We start from the raw sequence: 22,715 nt of genomic DNA on the forward strand, positions 1-22,715 counted from the left end.
AGTCTAGTAAAACCCCATTTATCTTGCAGTAAGACACATACCTGGTTTTATTAGTACATCATAAGGTGAAAAATAGCAGCTACAACCCATATTGAAAACCCCAGTGGACTCCCCATAAATCTATTTCTCATGTATTTATCCTGTCACCGCCACCAGAAATGTTTGTTGTGCCCCCTCATTACTCCCTTACCCCAGTCTCTGCTTGTCTGAATCCTACCCATTTTTCAGGAACCAGTGCAAATATCCTTCAAAAACTATTTCTAATTTGTTATCCCTCTACCTTCCATCCAAAAGCAGTTGATCTTCCACAGCCGGGATCACATCTTGTTCGTTTTATACCTTATACCATTTTCAGTGAGGTGATGGACTGTAATGCACAGGCTTGTGTTGTGGCTTTGCTGCTTAATAGCTGGGTGGTTTTGGGCAAAAACAGAGTTTACTCTTTGAGCTTTGGCTTTTTCATTTTTAAATTAAATACAATAATGCTTACTTTGTGGGGTTGCATTAAAGGCTCAGATCAGTTCCTTAGACATAGTAAGTACAAACTACTTTGACAGGTACTAAGCGAGATCATTTGAATTCATTCCAGAAAGATCTGATGAGTTCCTATGACATGCCACACACAGTAGAGTGAATATGGCCCAGTACCTGCTTATGGAACTAATGGTCTTATGGTAGACAATTACAGTATAGTGTGGCAGTGCTATAATAGGAGTAATACTGAAAGAGGATATTTGGGGGGCACTTGTGGGAAATCAAATAGCTATGTCCTAGATTAGGAGATTATAGGGAACGCATCGCAAAGCAGAACACTGCTTTCTGGCCCGCTGTTCTCACAGCCCTCTGAGTGATCTCCACTGTAGTGGCCTCCTCAAGATGTCATGAACAATCAGTCATGAATGGATTACCCTCCTCAACTCCCATGAGCAAGAAAATTCCTCAAACAATAAAGGGGATAGGTGGAAAATAAAATAGCTGTGTCCTGGGTTAGGAGAATGCATGCATTCCCTATAATATCCTAACCCAAGACGTAGTTATTTGATTTCCCACAGGCACTTATCCCTTACTTTTGGGTAAGATGGAGTGATGAGGCAAAAGAGAGGCTTCCTGGAGGGTGTGATATCTAAGTCAAGTCCTAAAAGCTGAGGTAGAAGTAGAAGAGTGAGGACAGAACTGTGAGGAAACGTGGTGCTTATTTGGAACCAAAGTCATTTTCAATGGCTGGATTTAGACTGAGAGGTAGGAAATAATGAAATATAAGACTGAAATAGGAGTCACTAATATTGACTATTAGGATAAGGAGTTTAGACCAGGGAAGCAGGTGGGTGAAATGATTAGAGCTGCACTTACAGAAATATCAGTTGGGGTGCTTGGGTGGCTCAGTTAAGTGTCCAGCTCTTGGTTTCGGCTCAGGTCATGATCTCACGGTTCATAGGATGAAGCCCCACATCATGCTCCGTGCTAAAAGCTAAAAGCACAGAGTCTGCTTGGGATTCTCTTTCTCCCTCTCTCTGCCCCTTCCCTGCTTGTGCTTGCTCTCTCCCTCTCTCAAAAAATAAATAAATATTAAAAAAAAAAAAGAAAGATCACTTGGCTGTAATCAGATGATGAACATTGATCAGAAGGGAATAATCAGGAGAACAAAGCTATCCGTGAGGAGAAATGTTACAGTGATTCAGGGAGGAGGTGATAGTTATCTGAAGTGTAGTAGTGGTATTGAGGGTGAAGAGGTATCCGGGATAAAGAGTCATGCTGTCAAAACCTGGATGTTGTCATGTTTGGAGACCAGGTGTGTGTATGTGGTTAGCTAGGGGTGTTTGTGATGTTAAGGATGTTGACCATATGTCTGACTTGGGTGGCTGGATTGGGTGAAGGTGTCATCACTAAGAAAGAGAATATGTGGGGAGGAGTAGGCTTGGATGAAAAGAAAAAATGTTGAATTGGGTTTGGATATGTTGAGTTTGAGAAGCCTATGGGGAGTCCAAGTGGAGATGTCCATACAAAAAGATAGATGAGTCTAGAACTAAGGAGAGAAATCTGGCATGAAGATAGAGATTTTAGAATTTGAGAAAATAGCTGATTAATTGGGACACAGCAGTAGATACAGTAATTCAGAGAGAATGTATAGAATGAAAGTAAAACTCTAGCTATGGTTACTAGCTATATAACCTTGAGCAAATTATTAAAACTCTCTGTCCCTCAATTTCCTCATCAGTAAAATGAAGCTAACAATGGTACGAATGAGTGAGTATATATAAAACACTTAGAATAGTGCTTGGCACATAGTAAGCACTGTTTAAATATAGCCACTTTTTAAGAGATGGGTAAGAGGAGCCTAAATGGGAACAGCCAGAGATGAGAGGAAAATCACGAAAATATATGGGGTTCTAAAAGCAAGGAGTTTTAAGAAGAAGGGTCTGATTGGCAATATCCTATCTTGCTGAGAAGCTGAGTAAAATAGCAACTGAAAAGTGTCCATTGGATTTAATGATGGCCTTGGTAAGAAGGTTTTCAATGGAATAGCCAGATTCTGGTGAACTGAGTAAATGGGATCATGAGAAAATGGGACAACAAATACGAACAAGTCTTTTCAGGAAATTGGACTATAAAATGGAGAAAGAGAAAGGTCGCTAAAGAGAATTTGAGACTGAGGGAGAATATAGACCTTGTTGAGAATGCTCTGAACTTGTACTCTTCAGAAAGAGCCATAAAAAAGGAAATAGTTGAGCTACTGAAGGAGATGGGTAACTGATACAGGCAGGTCCTTGAGGGGAAATAGATAGAGACTGGCCCAACATAGTTTCTGTAGGTTCCATGAGAACAGGGATTCTGTCTATTTTGAAACCAAAAACTAGTGCCTGGGAAATGGTAAGCTTTCAGTAAGTAACTGTTGAGTGAATTGATGATAGAAATTAGTTCTTTTATTTTACAGTTCAAAACCTTAAGTGTAATGGGCATACAAATATTTATTAAATAAATATATAGCTAAAGAGTAATAGTTAAGTGGTAGTTAAAAAAATTTTTTTAATGTTTATTTTTGAAAGAGAGCATGAGTAGGGGAGGGACAGAGAGAGAGGGAGACACAGAATCTGAAGCAGGCTCCAGGCTCTGAGCTGTCAGCACAGAGCCTGATGCAGGACTGGAACCTACAAATTATGAGATCATGACCTCCATCATGATCCAAAGTCAGATGCTTAACCGACTGAACCACCCAGGCACTCCAATAAGTGGCATTTTTTATGGAAAGACTATGACAAAAGATGAATACCCTGATAGGTTTATGTAAATTGTATTATTAGATTTCAAAAATAATCTGTATGAAAATCTAGCTGTGGTATGTCAAGCTCTAAAAATCAGTTCTTCTGTTGTATCTAATAAGTAGACAAACAGGAATAAAGGGGACTCAGAAGTTCAAAATCAAATTTTACTCAGGGGCCACTAAAGTAAACATGGCAAGTAGAAATGTGGTAATAGGAAACACTTTAATGAAACTTTACTTAAATACTTAAAGTGTGATGGACAGAAATGTGAAGAATTTATCTCCAATAAAGAAGTTTGTAATTGCCCCTGAGAATTAAGGGCCAGCTGAGATCTGACTCATTGTTTCGTGTGTTTTAAGAAGTGCTGTGACAGGAAGAAAGTTGAAATTTTAGGACTGAGCAGATTCTTCTCTCTTCGGACATGTTCCCAGCCCAATTTAGTCTCTTCCTTATTGCCAGTTCTGGTCCTGACCCTAAGGTGTGGAATGTAGACCAAATGGAGAAAGAGGTGTTTCAGGGCCAACTTCAGATGTTGACAATGAAATAAAACATTGCTCTTTTCTGTGTACATGGAAGCACAAGGCCACAGAGGAAGACTAGTGGGTAAAAGGAAATGATTTCCGTCTGTTCTTAACTCTGATGCACAAAATATTTGTGTTAGTGTGGGGTTTTCTGAAATGGACCATCATAAGGGGAAGATTTTGGAGCAATAGACTCTAGCTTTGGGGCTGCTCAGTCTAAGGTTACCTCTGAAATTAAATGATCTATCAGGGACTTTTTTCTTAGGCCAGTTATTCTAGCAGTTAATCTAGAAGTTGTGCCTGGTTGATCTCTCAAATAATTACTATTACCACATAGTTTCTCTCTTAACTTTTCCCACCTCAAGTTGAGGTGATACATTAAAGAAGGGAGAGAAACCAGAAGCCTCACTTCCAGGGACTTCAGTTCTCATTCTCTGACATGTATTTCTATGTGCCAGGTTTTGTAATGTGTACCTAAAACACAAAAGATGAATAATACCCTTCCCTACCTCCAAGGAGCTCTCACCTACTCCCAATAAGCTAAAGACTGGGGGGAATAAAATGTTTTTCTTTGTCAGAAAAGTTGAGGAACTTTGTTTTAAGCACATCTGGGATTTGTGTGAAACAAGCACATCTACAAGGATTATAGAAGGGATGAATGCTCCCTTTAATATGCCATGCATACTGTTCCACATTTCTTTACTTGGCTTTAGGCGTACTTGTCTGATGCTGTTACTTGGTATTATTAGAAATTATTAACAAATGACAATAAAGGACCACAGGTCATAGCCAGTGGCTCTGTTCCCAGCTTCTTCCGTGTTTTAAAGTATGATCCACTCTGGCCAGGAGAGTTGCCAGGAGTTTTGTTAATATTTAAAGCTCATAATTTTGATTTAGTCAATATTTATTGCATACCTAGCCCTGTAAGGTGAAGGTCTTTAAAAACAAGAGATAACCATTTGATTTCCTAAGGATGGTGATATTACTAATCTTTTGTTATTTTTTTGGTATATTCTTACTGTTTTGAATTGGGATGCTTTCTTCAAAAACGTAAGATGTCCAAGATGATATGGTAGGAGACCTCAGATTCCAGTCCTAATTCTATTACTAACTAGACATATAATCTGGGACAAGTCACTCAACATCTCTCCAATACTTTTTTCTCTATCTTAATGAGAGTTTTTATTTATTTTTGAGAGAGAGAGAGAGAGAGCAAGCAAGGGAGGGGCAGAAAGAGAGGGAGGGAGACAGGAGACAGAATCCCCGCCGGCAGGCTTCAGGCTGCCAGTGCAGAGCCCAATGCCAGGCTCAAACTCACAAACAGTGAGATCATGACCTGAGCCAAAATCAAGAGTCAGATGCTTACCAACTGAGCCACTCAGGCGCCCCTGCACAAAATAATTTCTAAAATCCATTTTAGTTCTAAAATTTCTTAATTTAATAGTGTTAGAGTTAGAAAGTATTGTGTGGAAGAAGCAAGACTTTGAAATTAATGTAACATTTCCAACTTCAGGTTTAGTGCCATACAATGTGCAGCTGCAGTTCCCAGAGTTCCTGCTGAATCCTCATCATCCGAAAAGTTTGAGCAGTCAGATCTTCAAGTATCCAGTGAGACACAAGCCAATAATGAGTTGACAACCAATGGTCATAGTCCACCTACCTCTAAACAGATTGTACAGCAGCCCAAGGGAATAATGGGAATGTTTGCCTCTAAAGCTGCTTCTAAAACCCAAGATGCCAACAAGGAAACCAAAACAGAGGTTAAAGAGGTAACAAATGTAAGTTTAAAGATGTTTTTATAGTTCAGAATGGGTAACTGGAAGAACATTATAGTTTAATCAAGTAAGGTTCCAATATATAATAATATATTCTAATTTTTCCACTGTGGTCTGAATCCTTTAATTCTTGATATCCTCATCTGAAATTGTCCTTTTTCTTTGCTTCTCACCAAGCTTTGGATTCTCCTGTAAAATGGTCCTGTGCACATCACAAGATTGTTTTGCAAGCCAATTGAAATCATGCATGTGAGAACACACAAAAACTGTAAAGTGCCGGGAATTATATATTAGCAATATGTCATTTTGGGAACATCTTATATTCTGAGTTTTGCCATGTAGGACTTCCTTTCTAGTGTATTTAACATTCTCATTCTGTTTTATGAATTTTTCTTGTTTCTTTTTCTTCATTTGGTTCCCTTATTTATTGTTCACACATCTGAACTTAAGTGCATTGGCTTAAGAAAAGTCTCATTAAGGTGGCTCAGTTGGTTAAGTGTCCGACTTCGGCTCAGGTCATGTTCTTGCAGTTCGTGGGTTCAAGCCCCGCGTCGGGCTCTGTGCTGACAGCTAACTCAGAGCCTGCAGCCTGTTTCAGATTCTGTATCTCCCTCTCTCTCTCTGACCCTACCCTGCTCGTGCTGTCTCTCTCTCAGAAATAAATAAAAAACATTGGAGAAAAAAAAAGTCTCATTAAAAAACTATTAAAAAATACTCCAGAAAAGCATAATTATTGTTTTTTTTTAAAGTTTATTTATTTTTGAGAGTGGGGGACAGAGGATCTGAAATGGGCTCAGCAGAGAGCCCGATGTGGGGCTCAAACTCATGAACCACGAGATCGTGACCTGAGCTACTAAATAGTCAGATGCTAAACCAACTGAGCCACCCAGGCGGCCCATAATTATTGTTATTGTTATTACCATCATTGTGATTTTATGGCTTCCACTTTAGAAAAGGAGAAGGGAGTGGAGGGAAAACACCTAACATTTATGGAACTACTGTGTGCCAGTAGTATGATCTTTGCTTAAACCCTCCTAACTATTCTGTGAGAGAGATCTCCGTTTTTGTATGTGCTGAAACTAAGGGCTAGACATTTTGAGTGAATCGCCTGGATATCAGATTGCTATTACATGGCACAACCAGAATTTAAATCCACTTTTTTTTTTTTTTTTAAATTTTTGAGAGAGAGAGACATCGTGAACAGGGGAGGGTCAGAGAGAGAGGGAGACACAGAATCTGAAACAGGCTCCAGGCTCTGAGCTGGCTGTCAGCACAGAGCCCGACGCGGGGCTCGAACCCACGAACCTTGTGAGATCGTGACCTGAGCCGAAGTCGGATACTTAACCGACTGAGCCACCCAGGCGCCCCTGAAATCCACTTCTGATAATAACAAATGTAACCTTTGGAGGTTCCCCTGTTGTGTACCGTGCTGCCTCTGATCTGTTTTAATTCTATCAAACTAAGCAGTTTTTAAATACACTCAAATGTTTAGACACATACCTAAGCTTCAGAGATTAACATCAGATACCCTGGTCTGGATTTGTTCTTATATCTAATGCCGACACATTTTGGCATGATCATAGGGACTGTGCCATCGGAACAGTGTGCCCCTCAGTTGAAGAGATTGTTTAAGATTCCTACTTGAAGGACAGCCTAGACGTAAAAAAATCATATGTGTTTTCTGCTTCTAGGTATCTTCTGCAGGCAACAAGGCACCAGGGAAAGGGAATGTGATGAGCAATTTTTTTGGAAAAGCTGCTATGAGTAAGCACGTTTTTACCTTCCTTTGATTAATACATGAATGTTAATATAATAACATATTTGAGGTGAAAGCCACCGTATCCAGTTTTTACCCATCTCGTGTACCATGTAGCCTTCCTGCATCCTAACATAAATTTGCAGTCTCCTGACCAGTATATTGAATGGAAAGTAATCCAACTGGAACAGTGGATTTTAATGGGTGAGCTGAGTTCAATTTAGATCTCTTGGGGGTAGTTTATTATTCCTGTTTTTACTTCATGCCTTGAAAAGAGAATTATTTGTTTCATAGGGCTCTTGAAAATGGATGATAAAATAGAAAGGAGGCTACTTGGTTAAATAGTACAGTGTTAAGGTTAATATCCTAGATGCTAGGGTCAGTTTGCCTGGTGTGACCATTATTAATTATTACCACTGTCTCCCAAGGGGTTGCAAAAATAAATCTTTTTGACATTCTGTAGTTATTTTTCACAGATTACTCATGTTAATGAACTAGACCTCACTATGAGTTACAAGGGCCCAGGTGGTAGTGGCCATTTAAAAATAATATTTTTTGAGAAACCAAAATTTCCTTTATTTAAAAAAAATTTTAACATTTATTTTTATTTTTGAGAGAAAGAGAGGGGAGGAGGGGCAGAGAGAGTGGGAGACACAGAATCTGAAGCAGGCTCCAGACTCCAAGCTTTCAGCACAGAGCCTGATGTGAGACTTGAACTCACGAACAACAAGATCATGACCTGAGGCAAAGTCAGATGCTTAACCGATTGAGCCAGCCAGACACCCTTAAAAATTTTGTTTTAATTAGAATTCTTTTATATGGAAAGAACCAGTAGTCACATATTTTCATACTTCAAATACCAAGTATACCTCCCCTGAGGACTATGTGGCATAATACCAGAAAGAATTCAGGAGCCGCAGGACAGTTATGACACACTTTCTTGGAGCATCAGTTTTACAAAGATCTTGTGGGAAGGTGTTTTGTTACATGCCTATGCAAGCAAAATTAGTCAGAATTCTGCTTTCCCATGATGGTTGGATTAGTGGTTGGAGGAGGCATTGGAGTGATAGTATTTATTTGCCATAAAATCTATCAGAGAAGATTTTTGTGTTTTGAAAGTATGTACAAAATTTGATACTTCAGGTTATTGGGAAGCATGTTGTATTGTTGCAGGCAGAATGCACAAGAAGGGCTCCCTATTTCTGTGAAAATAGATGGTGCTAATGTCACTGGCCTGCATGGCTGGTACTGGTCCATTGAATCCAATCAGAATGTGTGGTTTCTTGGTGACTATTTGTTTTATTTGTTTTCTTATGCATTTGTAACCAGTGAATTAAAAAATTTTATTTCTAAAATATATAAGCTTTGAATATTTGCCAGTTGTAAAAAAAAAAAAAATGAAGCTATACAGAAGATTATACTTATTTATTCATGTGTTTATTTTAGAAATATTTATTCAGCAAATACTGTGTACTTGGAACTGTTATGCATATAGTGATAAAGGGGAAGAAATGTAGACAAGCAAGATCTCTGCTCTCATCGTCCTTATATTCTACTGTGAGAGATAGACAAATCAATAAAGAATAAAATAGTTAATGATTTTAATTGCTAGGCAGACAGTGATAGAAGGAGTGGGGAAACTGGATAAAATAAAAGAATTAAATACTTATGTAATAAAAAGAATGACTTTTAAAGTTGGTTTATTTAACATACTTTTTCCAAGGATGAGTGTTCAGGGTAAAATGATGAATGTTTTTTTTATTTTTAATTTTTTTTTTTTTTTTTTTTTTTTATGTTTTATTTGTTTCTGAGAGAGCGGAGCAAGACAGCGTGAGCAGGGGAGGGTCAGAGAGAGAGGGAGATACAGAATCTGAAACAGGCTCCAGGCTCTGAGCTAGCTGTCAGCACAGAGCCTGACGCTGGGCTCGAACCCACAAACTGTGAGATCATGACCTGAGCCGAAGTCGGACGTTTAACCAACTGAGCCACCCAGGCGCCCCTGCTTTTATCGGGGCACCTAGGTGGTTTAGTTGGTTAAGCGTCCGACTTTGGTTCAGGTCATGATCTCATAGTTTGTGGGTTCAAGCCTCCACATGGGGCTCTGTGCTGTCAGCTCTGAGCCTGCTTCCAGATCCTCTGTCCCCCTCTCTTCTCTCTCTCAAAAATAAACATTAAAGAAAAAAGTAAAATGATGAATATTTTTGTTGTATTTGACACATGACAAGATCATTGTGATGAAAATGAAGAGAGGTGGATGAAAAGAGTTGAGATTTGAAGCATTTAAAACTTAATGCTGGACAATAACAAGTGTTGGTAAGGATGTGAAGTCAAACCCTTGTATACTGTTGTGGGAAATATAAAATAACGTGATTGCTCTGAACAGTAGCAAACAGTATAGCAATATTTCAAAAAGTTAAATAATTATCCAGTGCTTCCACTCTTACATGTCTACTCAGGTGAATCAAAACTATATGTTTACATAAAAACTTGTACACAGATGTTCATAGCAACATTATTCATAAAAGCCAAAAAGGTGAAACAACCCAGTGATCCATCATCTGATGAATGGGTAAACACAGTGTGATATAACCACAGAATAAGATATTATTGAGCCATAAAAAAGAATAAACCCTTGAATTATAAAATGGATGAATCTTGAAACGTGAAAGAAGCTAGACAGAAAAGGCCACATATTATATAAATCTATTTCTATCAAATATCCAAAATAGGCAAATCTATAGAGACAGAAGGTAGATTAGTAGATTAGTGTCACACGCTAGGTTGGGATTGGGGAGCGACTGCTCATGAATACACAGGGTTAATTTTGGGGGTGATGAAAATGTTCTAAAATTGGGTAGTGGTGATGTTTACACGGTTAAAAAGCACTGAATGTTATACTTCAAAAGGGTAAATTTTCTGACGTGAATTATTAACAAGAACCTTAATGCACTATGTGTGAAAAAAATTACAGCATTGGTGACACAATTAAAAAGACATCATCTGTATCTGCTTATAAAGGGGTTTCATATTTGAGTATAAAAAGGTGATGCTCTTAATTAGTCAAAAGATACAAATGATTTGATCATTCAGATAAAAAGAAAATGTGGTTAAATTTTCCTTAACAGTAGTCTGAAAGTGTTGCAATGAGCTGCCTCTTTACCAGCTAATTGGCCAATTGTAGCTGCATATGTAAATAAGTTGGAGTTTCCCAAATACTGTGAAGCCATGACAGAGTGAAAACTCTGGATGCTGAATCTGTTTGGTCACTGGTATTTTAATTAAGATCATTTTCCTGAAATTGGTAGACTCTATGCAGTAGCCTTGCTTTCCTTACCCCAAGAGTGAGGTAGGAATAGTTGGAGGTTTTTCCTCCTAATTATTCTATTCTCCCCTCCCCTCCCCTCCCCTCCCTTCCCCTCCCCTCCCCTCCATCCTATCCTATCCTTTTGAGAGAGACAGAGAGAGAGACAGAGAGAGAGACACACACACACACCAGAGAGAGAGAGAGAGAGAGAGAGAGAGAGAGAGAGAATCTCAAGCAGGCTTCCCACTCAGTGCATAGCCTGATGTGGGTCTCAGTCACTGGATAGTTCTCGTGACTGTGATCGCTTCTTGGCCTTTTGGCTCAGATCAAGGATTTTGACCTGAGTCAAAAGCAAGGATTGGACGTTTAACCAGCTGAACTACTCAGGTGCCTCTAATAATGTAATTTTAAAACAATTGCTGTCAATATGATATAAATTCTGTAAGAGAATGCAAATTTTGCATTAACTTTAAGGATATACATGCAGCTTCAGAGAACTGATTTTTTGAGCATCAGTTACTGACTCTAGATCCCTGGAGATACATGTTTACTCTCCTGTATGATTTGGTGGAAAAGTTTGAGAAGTACTGATACTTGAGAACAACAGTTCTGAAAAGGCGAGAGAAAATGCTGCCATTCTCTGGTGGATTCCACCATTCAGATTTCTCAGTGAGGTGTTCAAAAAATAAAGTATAAACAAACTGCATGTTATACTTTTATCCATCATCTATTTTTTCAAAGAATATACTTTATTTATAAATTATTATAATAAGCCGTGCGTAATGGCCGAGGCTCTCAGTCTTTTTCCTACACTGTAGCTGGTTTAAGTCATTTTACACAAAATCAAAGCTACTTATTGAAGAGCCCCATGGTGTTTACAGCTTTCTAAGTATTTTGTGACTTTTCTTGAAAAAAACTATCACTGAATATAACACGAAGGCTCTTCTTCTATGATTTCTCAGACGGCTAGGCCCATCCTGCTTGCATTTCTTAGTCCTCTGCACGGCATAATATAGCTATTTTTGTGTTTTTCAGCTTGGCGTAGGGAAAGAGGTAAGGATTTTGAGGACTTAAACTGACTTAGGTTCAAATCCTGTTTCTCTTTTCTATCAGTGTTACTTTGGGTAAAACATGTAACATCCTTTCCCTTTTAATCCTTACAGTAATCTCATAAATACTATTTCAGTTTTTACAGAAAAGATTGACTTTTAGGTAACTTACTCCGGGTGAAACAGAGCTTTAATCAAACTTCTGATTCTAAAGTAGCCTTTTAATTATATAATAAAAATAATAGTGAGATAATAAGAGTATCCAGGTTTAAGAAGATAGGATGTAATTGAAAATAAAATCTTGGTACAAATTTCTGTTGTCACTATTTGTAAGCTGTATACTCTTGGGAAACATCTTTTATCCCCCAGACTCTTAATTTTCTCATCTAATAAATATATAAATGAGAATGATGATACCTCATAAAGTTGTATTTGCTTTTTGTAAGTCCTACTTATACTATTATTTGGCCTGGGGGCTGTGATATAATGAAAGATTAGCAAGAGGCAGAAATGAAAACAGTTATAGCTAGAGTGATAGTTGGAAAGAAGAAATGTTCTCTGACTAGACCATGAGTTCTGTTAGGACAGGGACTTTAGCCCCTGCTCCTAACAAATTACTTGGCACTTGGTCGACTATCAGAGGAATGATAGATTGATATTACGTGATGAGGTTATATATCACCTGCTATACTGTATTTGTAGATAAACTTAAAGTCAATTTGGATTCAGAACAAGCAGTGAAAGAAGAAAAAATAGTGGAGCAACCTCCAGTGTCTGTCACTGAACCAAAGCTGGCAGCCCCTACAGGCCTGAAGAAATCCAGCAAAAAAGCAGAGCCTGTTAAGATGCAGCAGAAGGAAAAAACAAGGTAGGAAAATTTTGTTGCCTGTGAGAGAAGAGTGTCTCTGCTGGGGGTGAGAAGGTCTGTTTGGGCTTATTGACAGTGGGCAATTTTCAGTTGAGTACTAAATCCTACTTAATGCCTTAGGGATACAGCTGTGTAACCAAAATGAAGAGAGAAGCTCAGTAGCTTATCTAGGGAAGTAGAACTGTGAAACCAGACAGTTTAGATGGTTTAGAGCCCAAACCCAGTTTTGGGGGCCCCATTGATCTAAGTTAATTATCCTTTTTTTCTTTACTTCATTTTAAATTTGTGGTCATGGCATAAGTGTGCCTGATTGTGTCTGTGTCTGTTTTTTTACTTCAGATTGCCAAGTGAGGGGTTACTATTTCCAGTCAAATTTAAGAGAAAAAGTTCTTTGTTTTCTTTTTATATCAATGAGTTTATTTTTCAAGTGGTAAAATGTAATTAGAAAAGAAAATAAAAAGCATACAAGCTGTTAAAAATGGATCCAGGAATTTGAGACACTACCTCATAGTTGGTAGGAATTAGTCTGTTGAAAGAAATTCTAAAGACACTGTCAGCACTGATAGGCCCAGAAATACTTAAATTTTGTAGCAAGGTTAGGGCTACTCTAGTAGAAAACATCAACAAAATGGCTCAAGCTTCAGAGGGTCAAGGCTCTGTCCAGTGGGCCTTACCTCCTAGGAGTATGTGAGGTTGGTAGGTTAAGATGTCCCCAGCCCATGGTATAACATTCATTTGATGGTTATAGCCAGAAATACATTCAGTATTTCATTACCAAGTGTGATGTTAACTGTATGTTTTAAGTAGATGCTCATTACCATATGAAGGCTGTCCTTTCCTGTTCCTGATTTGCTGAGAGGTTTTTCATAAATGGGTGCTGAATCTTGACTGATGCTTTTTCTGCATTTATTGAGATGTTCATTTGGGGTTTCTGTTAATGTGGTGAATTACCTTGATTGGCTTTTAAGTGTTAAACCAACCTTGCATTCTTGGGATAAACCTAATTTTTGTCATGATACATTTATCCTTTTTATAAATTGTTGGATTCTATTTGCTAACATATGGATATTTCGCCACTGCATCTGTGAAGCCTATAGATCAGTTATTTACTTTTCTGATAATGTCTTTATCAGATTTTGGTATCAAAGTTGTATAACTTCATAAAATTAGTAGGAAGGAGTTTCATTTACTCCGTTTTCTGAGTTTGTGTAGGTTACGTATTATTTTTTTTTCTTAAAGGTTTGATAAAATTCAGTGAACCCAAGCCCAGAGTTTTCTTTGTGGGAGGTTTATTTTATTAATTTGATTTCTTTAAATAGAGCCATCCAAATTTTCTCGGTGTTGTTGAGTCAGTTTTGGTGTGTTTTTAAAGGAATTTATTTCATCTAAGTTGTTGAGTGCATTGGCATAACGCTCCTAACAACCTTATTCTTTGAAGATTTGTAGAGTCTGTACTTATCATTACAGATTCCTTCATTCTTTTATTCCTAGTATTGGTAATTTGTTTTGTCTTTTTTAAAAAAATTGTTAATGTTTATTTTTGAGAGAGAGGGAGAGGGACGGAGGCAGAGAGAGAGGGAGACAGAATCCAAAGCAGGGTCTGGCCTGCAAGTGGTCAACACGGAACATCGAACCCACAAACCGTGAGATTGTGACCTGAGTTGGAGTTGGACACTTAATTGATTGAGCCACTCAGGCACCCCTATTTTGTCTTTTTTTAATCAGTCTTATAGAAGGGTTTACTAATTTCATTAATCTTTTGCCCCAAAATAACAACTTTCAGCCTTGTTAGTTTTTTTCTGTTTTCATTGATTTCTGCTCTTTATCTTTTGTTGTTGTTGTTGTGTTTTATTTTGTTTTTGTTTTTACCTATTTGGGATTTGTCTTTTTCTAGCTTAAGGTAGAAAATAAGTTGGTATTTAAAGTTACATAAGAAATAAGTTACTTGAAGATAAAAACTACATCTCATACATATTTGAATAATGTGATAGAGTATTCAAAGGAGCTAACTAACATCAAGATGAAGTCTAGTTTTTTTTATTATGTCATTAGAATCACTTTTTAAGGTCTTATGTCTATGCCTTTGCACATTTTTTTTTAAATATTTGTCTCCCTTTTTTACCTGATGAACTTCCACTTAGCTTTTAGTTTTCAAATAGAAGTCTTGTCCTATAACATTATATTTGTTCAGTAATATTTATCACATTGTCTTACATTTGGTGGTATTTATATCTATTTCTCCTGCCAAAGCTTCTTGAGAACAGTATTTTCTTTTTTTTTTTAATTTTTAATGTTTATTTATTTCTGAGAGAGAGAGAGATAGTGTGAGCAGGGGAGGGTCAGAGAGAGAGGGAGATACAGAATCTGAAACAGCCTCCAGGCTCTGAGCTGGCTGTCAGCACAGAGCCCGACACAGGGCTCGAACGCACGAACTGCGAGATCATGACCTGAACTGAAGTCGAACGCTTAACCGACTGAGCCACCCAGGCGCCCCAAGAGAACAGTATTTTCTTCATCTTTGCATCCTCAGTGTTAAGCAGAAAGTCTGTGTATGTGTGGTAGCTGCTTATTTAAAACTTGTTGAATGATTGAAAGATCAGTAGGAGAAGTAAGAAGGGATTTGTAACGATAACTGATGAACTGGTAAGTAGCTTCCAGTGATCTATATAGAGAGCTAGAAAAATGTTTAATTCTGGTCACTTCATGGAATGACTAATTGTGGTCAGCAGAGTATCCATAAGAAGAATTCTTACTAGTCTATTTTGACTCTTCTTTTCTGTCTGCTAGAAGTAAGTGCATGAGTTATGAAGCAAGATCTTTAGTAGCATATGAATACTTATATTTTTATTTTGTGTAATATGCTTAAATTATTCCTGGATGCCAACAGGGGGAAGCGAGTGGAGTTATCTGATGATGAGACAAAAGAAACTGAAAATATGAAGAAAAAGAGGAGAAGAATCAAACTTCCTGAGTCTGATAGCAGTGAAGATGAAGGTGGGCATTACTATTAATTTTTGGCTAGTGGGATTATCTCAGTTACTTGGGTTGTTATTGCAAAAGTGCCATAGTCTGGGTGGCTTAAGCAAGACAAATTTGTCCTGCTCGCAGTTCCAAAGGCTGAGAAGTCCAAAATCAAGGCACTGCCTGATTGTAGTTCTGGTGAAAAATCTCTTCCTAGTTTGTAGGATACCTTCTTGCCATATCCTCACATGGCAGAGAGAGAAATTCTCTTGAGTTTCTTAGAGCAATAATCTCATTCCATTAATTACCTCCCAAAGGCCCCACCTCCAGATACCATCACATTAGGGATTAGAGCTTCAACATATGAATTTTGGGGGGGACACAAACATTTAGTTGATAGCAGGGGTCAGTTCTTATTTGACGTGCAAGGAGTTAAAAAGTAATTTATTATAGATCATAATGACAGTGGTAATTCTGGTATTGAGAGATATATAGCACCATTAGAGTCTACTTTAGCTTTTTGACCAGAACCATTATGTTCTGGTAATTTGGCAAAATAACTAACATAAAAGGAAAGAGATTAAGGGTTCTTATTATATATATTATCGAAGAGCTTTGCTTTTTATTTTTTAATGCTTAGTTTTGAGAGAGTTTGAGTGGAGGAGAGGCAGAAAGAAAGGGGGACAGAGGATCTGAAGCAGGCTCTGCACTGACAGCAGAGAGCCTGATATGGCTCAAACCCATGAACCATGAGATCATGACTGAGTCAAAGGCGGAAGCTTAACCAACTGATCCGCACAGGTTCCCTGAGGGGTTTTCTTTTTAAAATATGAAATGGAGATATTCCTTTGGCTACCTTCATGTGAATCTTTTAAAACGGGTAATATTGTAGGCATCAAGGGTGTTGGTGGTATGGTGTTCCACACCACATAAATAAAAACATGCTAAGTTTGAGAATCTATAGTATCATTGTTGAAAGGGAATGATACCCATAGACCCTTCTAGTTTTAGACTGTGGGCTCTGTTGTAAGATAAACAGAATAAGGGCAAGATTCTTACTTGGAAAATTCATATGCCTTTTCAAAGAATATCAAGTATTCTAAGAGCCAAGGTCTCTTCCCAGATTGTGTAAATGAAGGTATATAGAAAGAGGATGAGGCTAAAGAGAAAGATGCCTTGGTTAAACTGCTATGCCAGATGACTTCTACCCTGCTTTGAGAACAGTGGTAAAAAGTTTGAGTTTCTATAATCTGTTCTCTATGAATTTATGCCATAATGGGTATAAAACAATTTGAGGGGTCAGGGAAATCTAGTCCAAAGGAATTCAGCATCAGATAAAAGTTGAATGACAAAACAAACAAACGGATGCTAAAAGAAATTAAAGAAGAATAACAAATACAGGAAAAGGAGCCTGTTTGCTGGTAAAGGACGAAATAAACTTGTTAGGCTCTACTCTTACCGGAAGTAAGTACTTATTGTAAGAAGTGAAAATGGCAACAGAGGCTGCCCAAAGCAACTCAGTGACCATACATGTACAAATGAGTCAGAAAGCCATTTATATATACAGATGACAGTAATGCAAAAGAAATGAACAGACCTAAAAAATTGTATGAGGAAGTTAAATCTATGATACAGGTATATCGTTGACTCTTCCATGGTTTTAGATCCTACAGTCATGCTTGCACGTTGGAGTTTATGAGCTGTGATATCTTACCGAGGTATTATGACCACCAGAGCTATGGTTTTTTTAGTGACTCTTTGGAATAGGTAGGTTAGGGCACCGTGAGTATCCTTAGAGGAACTGTCGCTGTATTCTCATTCCATGTCATTTATTGTAATGCTTTGACCAAGACACCTGAAAAGAAGATACCCAAGTGTGTGACTGAAACAAGGAACATTCTGACCAGTTAAGAATTAAGGAAATAGAAGTGACTCCATGAAGATACATGGGAAAATAATTATGAAGTAATAGGAATATTACTGTGCTATTGAAATAGTCTTCCCTACTTCCAACCAGGAGAAGGATTTGGGGAAGAATCTGGAAAAGGTTTTCAAGCCCTCAGCCTAATGTACTTTGAAAAGGTAGACTAGATACTCTAGTGAAGGAATCAGCTCTAAGTCAGGGAATTAATGTGGTTGATTAAGCACTCATTACATACTTCTGAAATATTCTCTGGAGTTCTGATCGTTAGTGCACGAAAATAATACCTTTGGGTGATTAGAAATATGAGTGGGGTTATTAGTTTGGAAAGAAGTGAGAAGAAATGTGATAGAGGTGGACAACCTTTAATAATAGATAATACAGATGAGAAGCTCTCAGATTTTTTATCTGGGAAAATCATTTTTAGCATCTGACTAAATTTACAAACCTTTGCCATTTTATTCCTAAATTTCTTTTTCATCTCAAAGCCAGCTTTTATTTTAAACCTTCACACAGTCTCTAACCTATTACCATTTTATTCCTGTTACACCAAATATATACTATTCAGTATGCTGTCTTCAGCTGGAAATTAGCAAATAAGTAGGAGGAGCAGAGGAAATGACAGGAACTTTGGAGTAAAACAGACCAGGGTTTAAACCTTACTTCTGCCACTTACTGGGCACATGCACCTCAATGTTTATAGCAGCACTATCAATGATAGCCAAAGTATGGAAGGAGCCCAAATGTCCATCAATGGATAAAGAATATGTGGTATATATATATACAATGGAGTATTACTTGGCAATCAAAAAGAATGAAGTCTTGCCATTTGCAACTACTTGGATGGAACTAGAGGGTATTATGCTAAGTGAAATTAGAGAAGGCCAAATATCATGACTTCACTCATATGAGGACTTTAAGATACAAAACAGATGAACATAAGGGAAGGGAAGCAAAAATAATATAAAAACAGGGAGGGGGACAAAACATCAGAGACTCTTAGAGAACAAACAGAGGGTTGCTGAAGGGGTCGTGGGAGGTGGAGTGGGCTAAATGGGTAAGGGGCATTAAGGAATCAATCTATCTGTTCCTGAAATCATTGTTGCACTATATGTTAATAACTAACTTGGATATAAATTAAAAACATAAATTATTAAAAATAATAATAAATTTTCTGCCATTTACTGTGTGACTAGAGGCAGATTACTTAACTTCTTCAATTCCTTGTTTCCTTATCTCTAATAGGGATGTTATCACACTGTGTAGGCTTTTTATGAACATCAAAGAAGATATGTCAGCAGGGCCAGGACATTGCTTGACATAGCAAGTTTTCTTATTCTTCACCCCATTTTTTCTATTGAGGTGTTCAATAAGTATTTAACAGCAGTAAGTCTCTTCTCTCAGAAAATTCCTTTCAACTTCATACCTTTAACTCTCTACCCAAGAGACTTTTCCTTTCTTTCTTTTCTTGGCAGAGTCATAAGCACCTTTAGCAGATCTGCATACTCTTTGTGAAGCAAGAAAAGGCCAGACCCAGAAAGAAATCACATTAAGAGCAAAGTTTTCATTGCCAAGAATAGGGGCGCCTGGGTGGCTCATTCGGTTGAATGTCCAACTCTTGATTTTGGCTCAGGTCATGATCCCAGGGTAGTGGGATCTAGTCCTACATTGGGCCCTGTGCTGAGTGTGAAGCCTACTGAAGATTCTCTCCCTCTTCCCCTCTTGTGCTCTCTAAAATAGAATAAAAAAAAATACATTCGTAGGAAGAAATAGTTTTAGCTGATTAAGTTTTTTGCTAACGTTTTCAGTTTTTACAAATTATTTATGGAGAATGTTAAGCAAGACTCTCCCCCCGCCCCTGCCTTTTTTGGTTATGATAGGTAGTTTAAAAAATTTCCTAGGAAGCTATGAATGATTTCCAGAATTACCCATTTCTGCCATAGCACTTTCTGGTAAACAGTGGTTATGCTGCTGGACCCCTGCTATTAGTTTTACTATAGTTCTTATTCTATTGTCCTGGGGTAAGTGTTAAATTTCACTTCTTGAGTATCTTTCATCTGAAAAGCTGTAAATTCATTATGAATATATTTAAAATACACCAATGTATGAAACCTTCCTTATGCTTATGTCACTGAAAATATATTGTGGATAATACTTATCTTGATGGTAAGTCAGACACATGGATTCTAACATATGAATGTAGGCAAAATTTTTTTTAGTCTTTTTGAACTTCAGTCATATAAAACAAATAATAGAAATAGTGATTTTGTGGGTATGAGAATGAATGATTAATGTTTGTAAAGCCCAGAGAATTCTAGTTGTTTTTCGTATCCTCCCTTCCTTTTTTATTTTATTTTTAAGTTTATGTATTTATTTTGAGACAGAGAGAGGACAAGTGAGGGAAGAACAGAGAGAGCGGGAAAGAGAGAATCCCAAGGAGGCTTCATGCTATCAGCACAGAGCCCTATGTGGGGTCTGATCCCACAGTGTGTGATCTAAGCTGAGCTGAAATCAAGGGCTGGACGCTTAATTGACTGAGCTATCCTGGCACCACCCGTCCCCATCCTTCCTTAACAAATTTTTTTTTGGGGGGAGAGCACACTTGCACAGGAGGGGCAGAGGGAGAGAGAGAGGACCTTAAGCAGACTCCATGCCCACCTAAGAGCCTGATGTGGGTCTCGATCTCACAACTGTGAGATCATGACCTGAGCCGAAGTCAAGAGTCAGAACTGAGCCACCCAGGTGCCCCAAAATAATTTATTTAAAAAAATGTAAAGTGATATGTAACTTGAAAAATCATATAAAATAGAAGTTTTGTAATAGATTGTAAGCTCTCATATCAGACCCAGATATCTAATTGACTAATACTTCTCTTGTCTCCTTTCTCCCACCTGTCTTCCATCTTCCAGGATGGAATAAATTCTTATTCATTACAAATTCTTGGCTCCCTTTTCTACTCTCTTCCCTGTTATGGCAGGGATCGGTGTGGCGGGCAGGTTTACAGCATTTCATTCCTTAGTCATCACTGTAATGTGCCTCTGAGTGGATGTGGAAGGGAGAAGGAGGTATATGCTGACTATTTCTTGACCTAGAGGTCCCTCATCCCAAATTTAGTTCCAAAAATGATTGTTTTCCTTTATTAAAAATATTGTTACTGTGTGTTTAGTGCCAGAGAAATATTGTGGTGTCTCTGACTCTATGGAGGTTAGAGTCAGAGGAGGATCTAGATAAACAAACACTTGTATACAGTGCAGTGATGGGTCTTAGAGGGTGCCACTAGGGTTAAGTGTCTTTATGGTTACAGAAGTGGAAATAGAATAAAAACTCCTAAATTTATTATTGTGAGGACTCAAAATTCCTTTTCTTTGGCTTCCTCACTGTGTAAACTTTCCTCCTGCCCCTGTAACACATGTGACACAGCTTTCCTGATTGCTTTACCTTCAGAGAAATCGGAGCTTGGTTCTGTGGTTTGACTTTTGCTTACTTTGAGCTCCCATCATGTTCTACTCTCCTAGAGCTGGGTTACTAACTGGACCCTTCCCTCATATGTTTCAGACTCTTGTTTCCCAGAGCTTATAAAGTTTTGAGGCCCATTTCATACTTGGTGTATAATTTATTGTTGCATTCTGGCTCTTGTTTTGCTTCACCTCTTTAGGTCATTTGGCCTTGAACCCTCCACTGTCATAATTTTTAACACTGACCTAATCGGTTGGGAGAATTTCAGATCCAAGACTTGTGCTAAGAATTTGAATACCGCCAGGAGATTCAGGGAGCAGGTGAGGCTAAGCAACTACCCAGTCTTTTTACCAGCAGTTTCTCTGTGGTGATTAAGCAATAGGTCAGCTGAGGATTTTCACTTCCCCTCTCATGGGCCTTATACTAAGACCACTATTTCTGGAACTATTCAGGAATGATGGGATCCCTTTGAAGATGCTCTCTTCTCGGGTGATACCACTTCCAGAGCAATATTGCTTTCCCAAAAGTGTTCTTTCTTGTTAATCTCACTGTAGCAAAGCAAGCCTCATCAGTGAGCAGTCACTAGAAATAGTTCCCATACAGAATAGTAAGCAAGTCTTAGTTGTCAGAGCTATAATTATGATTGTTTCAAAGGTGATTTTTCCTCCAAAGTTTATGCTTTTAACATCAGCTGGAATATTTCAGTCTAATAAACATCTCAGGTGATTTCAGGTAATCCTTAGACTCTGGCATAGAACATTTGATATAATCTGAGAATTATACCTGTTTATTTAATCTTAAAAGAAAATGTCTGGCTCTGAATGGTAGGGCAACACAGGATAGTTGGAATGGTAAGGCTTGGCATCAGACTGACTTGGGTTTAAAACCTCCTGGCTCAGGGATGCCTGGGTGGCTCAGTTGGTTAAGCATCTGACTTCGGCTCAGGTCATTCTCTCACAGTTCGTGGGTTCAAGCCCCGCGTCAGGCTCTGTGCTGACAGCTCAGAGCCTGGAGCCTGCTTCAGATTCTCTGTCTCCCTCTCTCTCTGACCTCCACCCTGCTCACGCTGTCTCTCTCTCTCAGAAATAAATAAAACATTAAAAATAAGTAAATAAATAAAACCTCCTGACTCAGTTGTAAGCTCTGTGACCTTGGCAAGTTAATTAACTTCTTTGAGCATCTTTCTACTTGACTTTTCTGTGTGAATAATATTTGTCTCTTAGGATTGTTACGAGGATAAATGAAACAATTGTAAGAGAAATACATGACACATGTTAGATGATCAGTGGTTATTTATAAAACGACTTTAGACTTTCTGGCAAAATAAAAAGTTTAGCTAAGATAATCTCTAAGGTTTATTCCAGCTGTAATAATTCTCAATTCTCTGGGTTTTATTGTACAAAATTAATAAAATGTGTGTTTTAAAAATCTACAACTGCAAAGTCATTGGTTGTCATGAATTACTGCTTGCAAAATGTCCTTTGCTGTACATGGATGTTTAAAAAGCCACCGGAGAACGTGTTGTACCCGATAGTGCCACAGTTCTCTTAGCTAAGCTTGTTTCATTATTTCAGTCATACCAGACTCTCCTGGGGATTATGAAGCTGAGTCACCGTCCCCACCTCCTCCTGCTTCACCACCTCCTGAACCAGTGCCGAAGACTGAACCAGAGCCTCCTTCTATCAAGGTAAAGCTTTACTGGGACGGTTGCCTTTCTGTGTGTCTTTGACCTTTCAAGGACCTGAAACCATGCTGAATAGGCCGCTGCTGTATAGTCCAGGGACGCCAGTAGATGGCTCTTGTCTCATTCTGCTCTCCTGTAGGTACTACAGGACGGGAATTCT

At 38.2% G+C, this 22,715-nt stretch overlaps 1 protein-coding gene across 8 annotated transcripts in view; it reads left to right on the plus strand.

The window, feature by feature from the left end:
* Window positions 1-22,715, plus strand: part of POLD3 (DNA polymerase delta 3, accessory subunit) — a 56,222-nt gene that overhangs the window by 23,273 nt on the left and 10,234 nt on the right. For 7 of the 8 annotated variants that reach the window (XR_005527792.1, XR_005527793.1, XM_039228771.1 and 4 more), the window contains 5 exons: window positions 5,295-5,559; window positions 7,248-7,320; window positions 12,368-12,533; window positions 15,421-15,527; window positions 22,446-22,558. Coding sequence is in view for 6 of the 8 variants with exons in the window: in XM_039228771.1 (XP_039084702.1) it covers window positions 5,295-5,559; window positions 7,248-7,320; window positions 12,368-12,533; window positions 15,421-15,527; window positions 22,446-22,558 (724 nt within the window). In the remaining 2 variants the exon portion in view is untranslated. The remainder of the gene's footprint in view (window positions 1-5,294; window positions 5,560-7,247; window positions 7,321-12,367; window positions 12,534-15,420; window positions 15,528-22,445; window positions 22,559-22,715) is intronic. The other variant, XM_039228769.1, reaches the window with a different exon arrangement.

The sequence above is a fragment of the Hyaena hyaena genome, unplaced genomic scaffold, assembly GCF_003009895.1.
Source record: "Hyaena hyaena isolate Hyena2069 unplaced genomic scaffold, ASM300989v1 scaffold_34, whole genome shotgun sequence".
Lineage (NCBI taxonomy): Eukaryota > Metazoa > Chordata > Mammalia > Carnivora > Hyaenidae > Hyaena > Hyaena hyaena.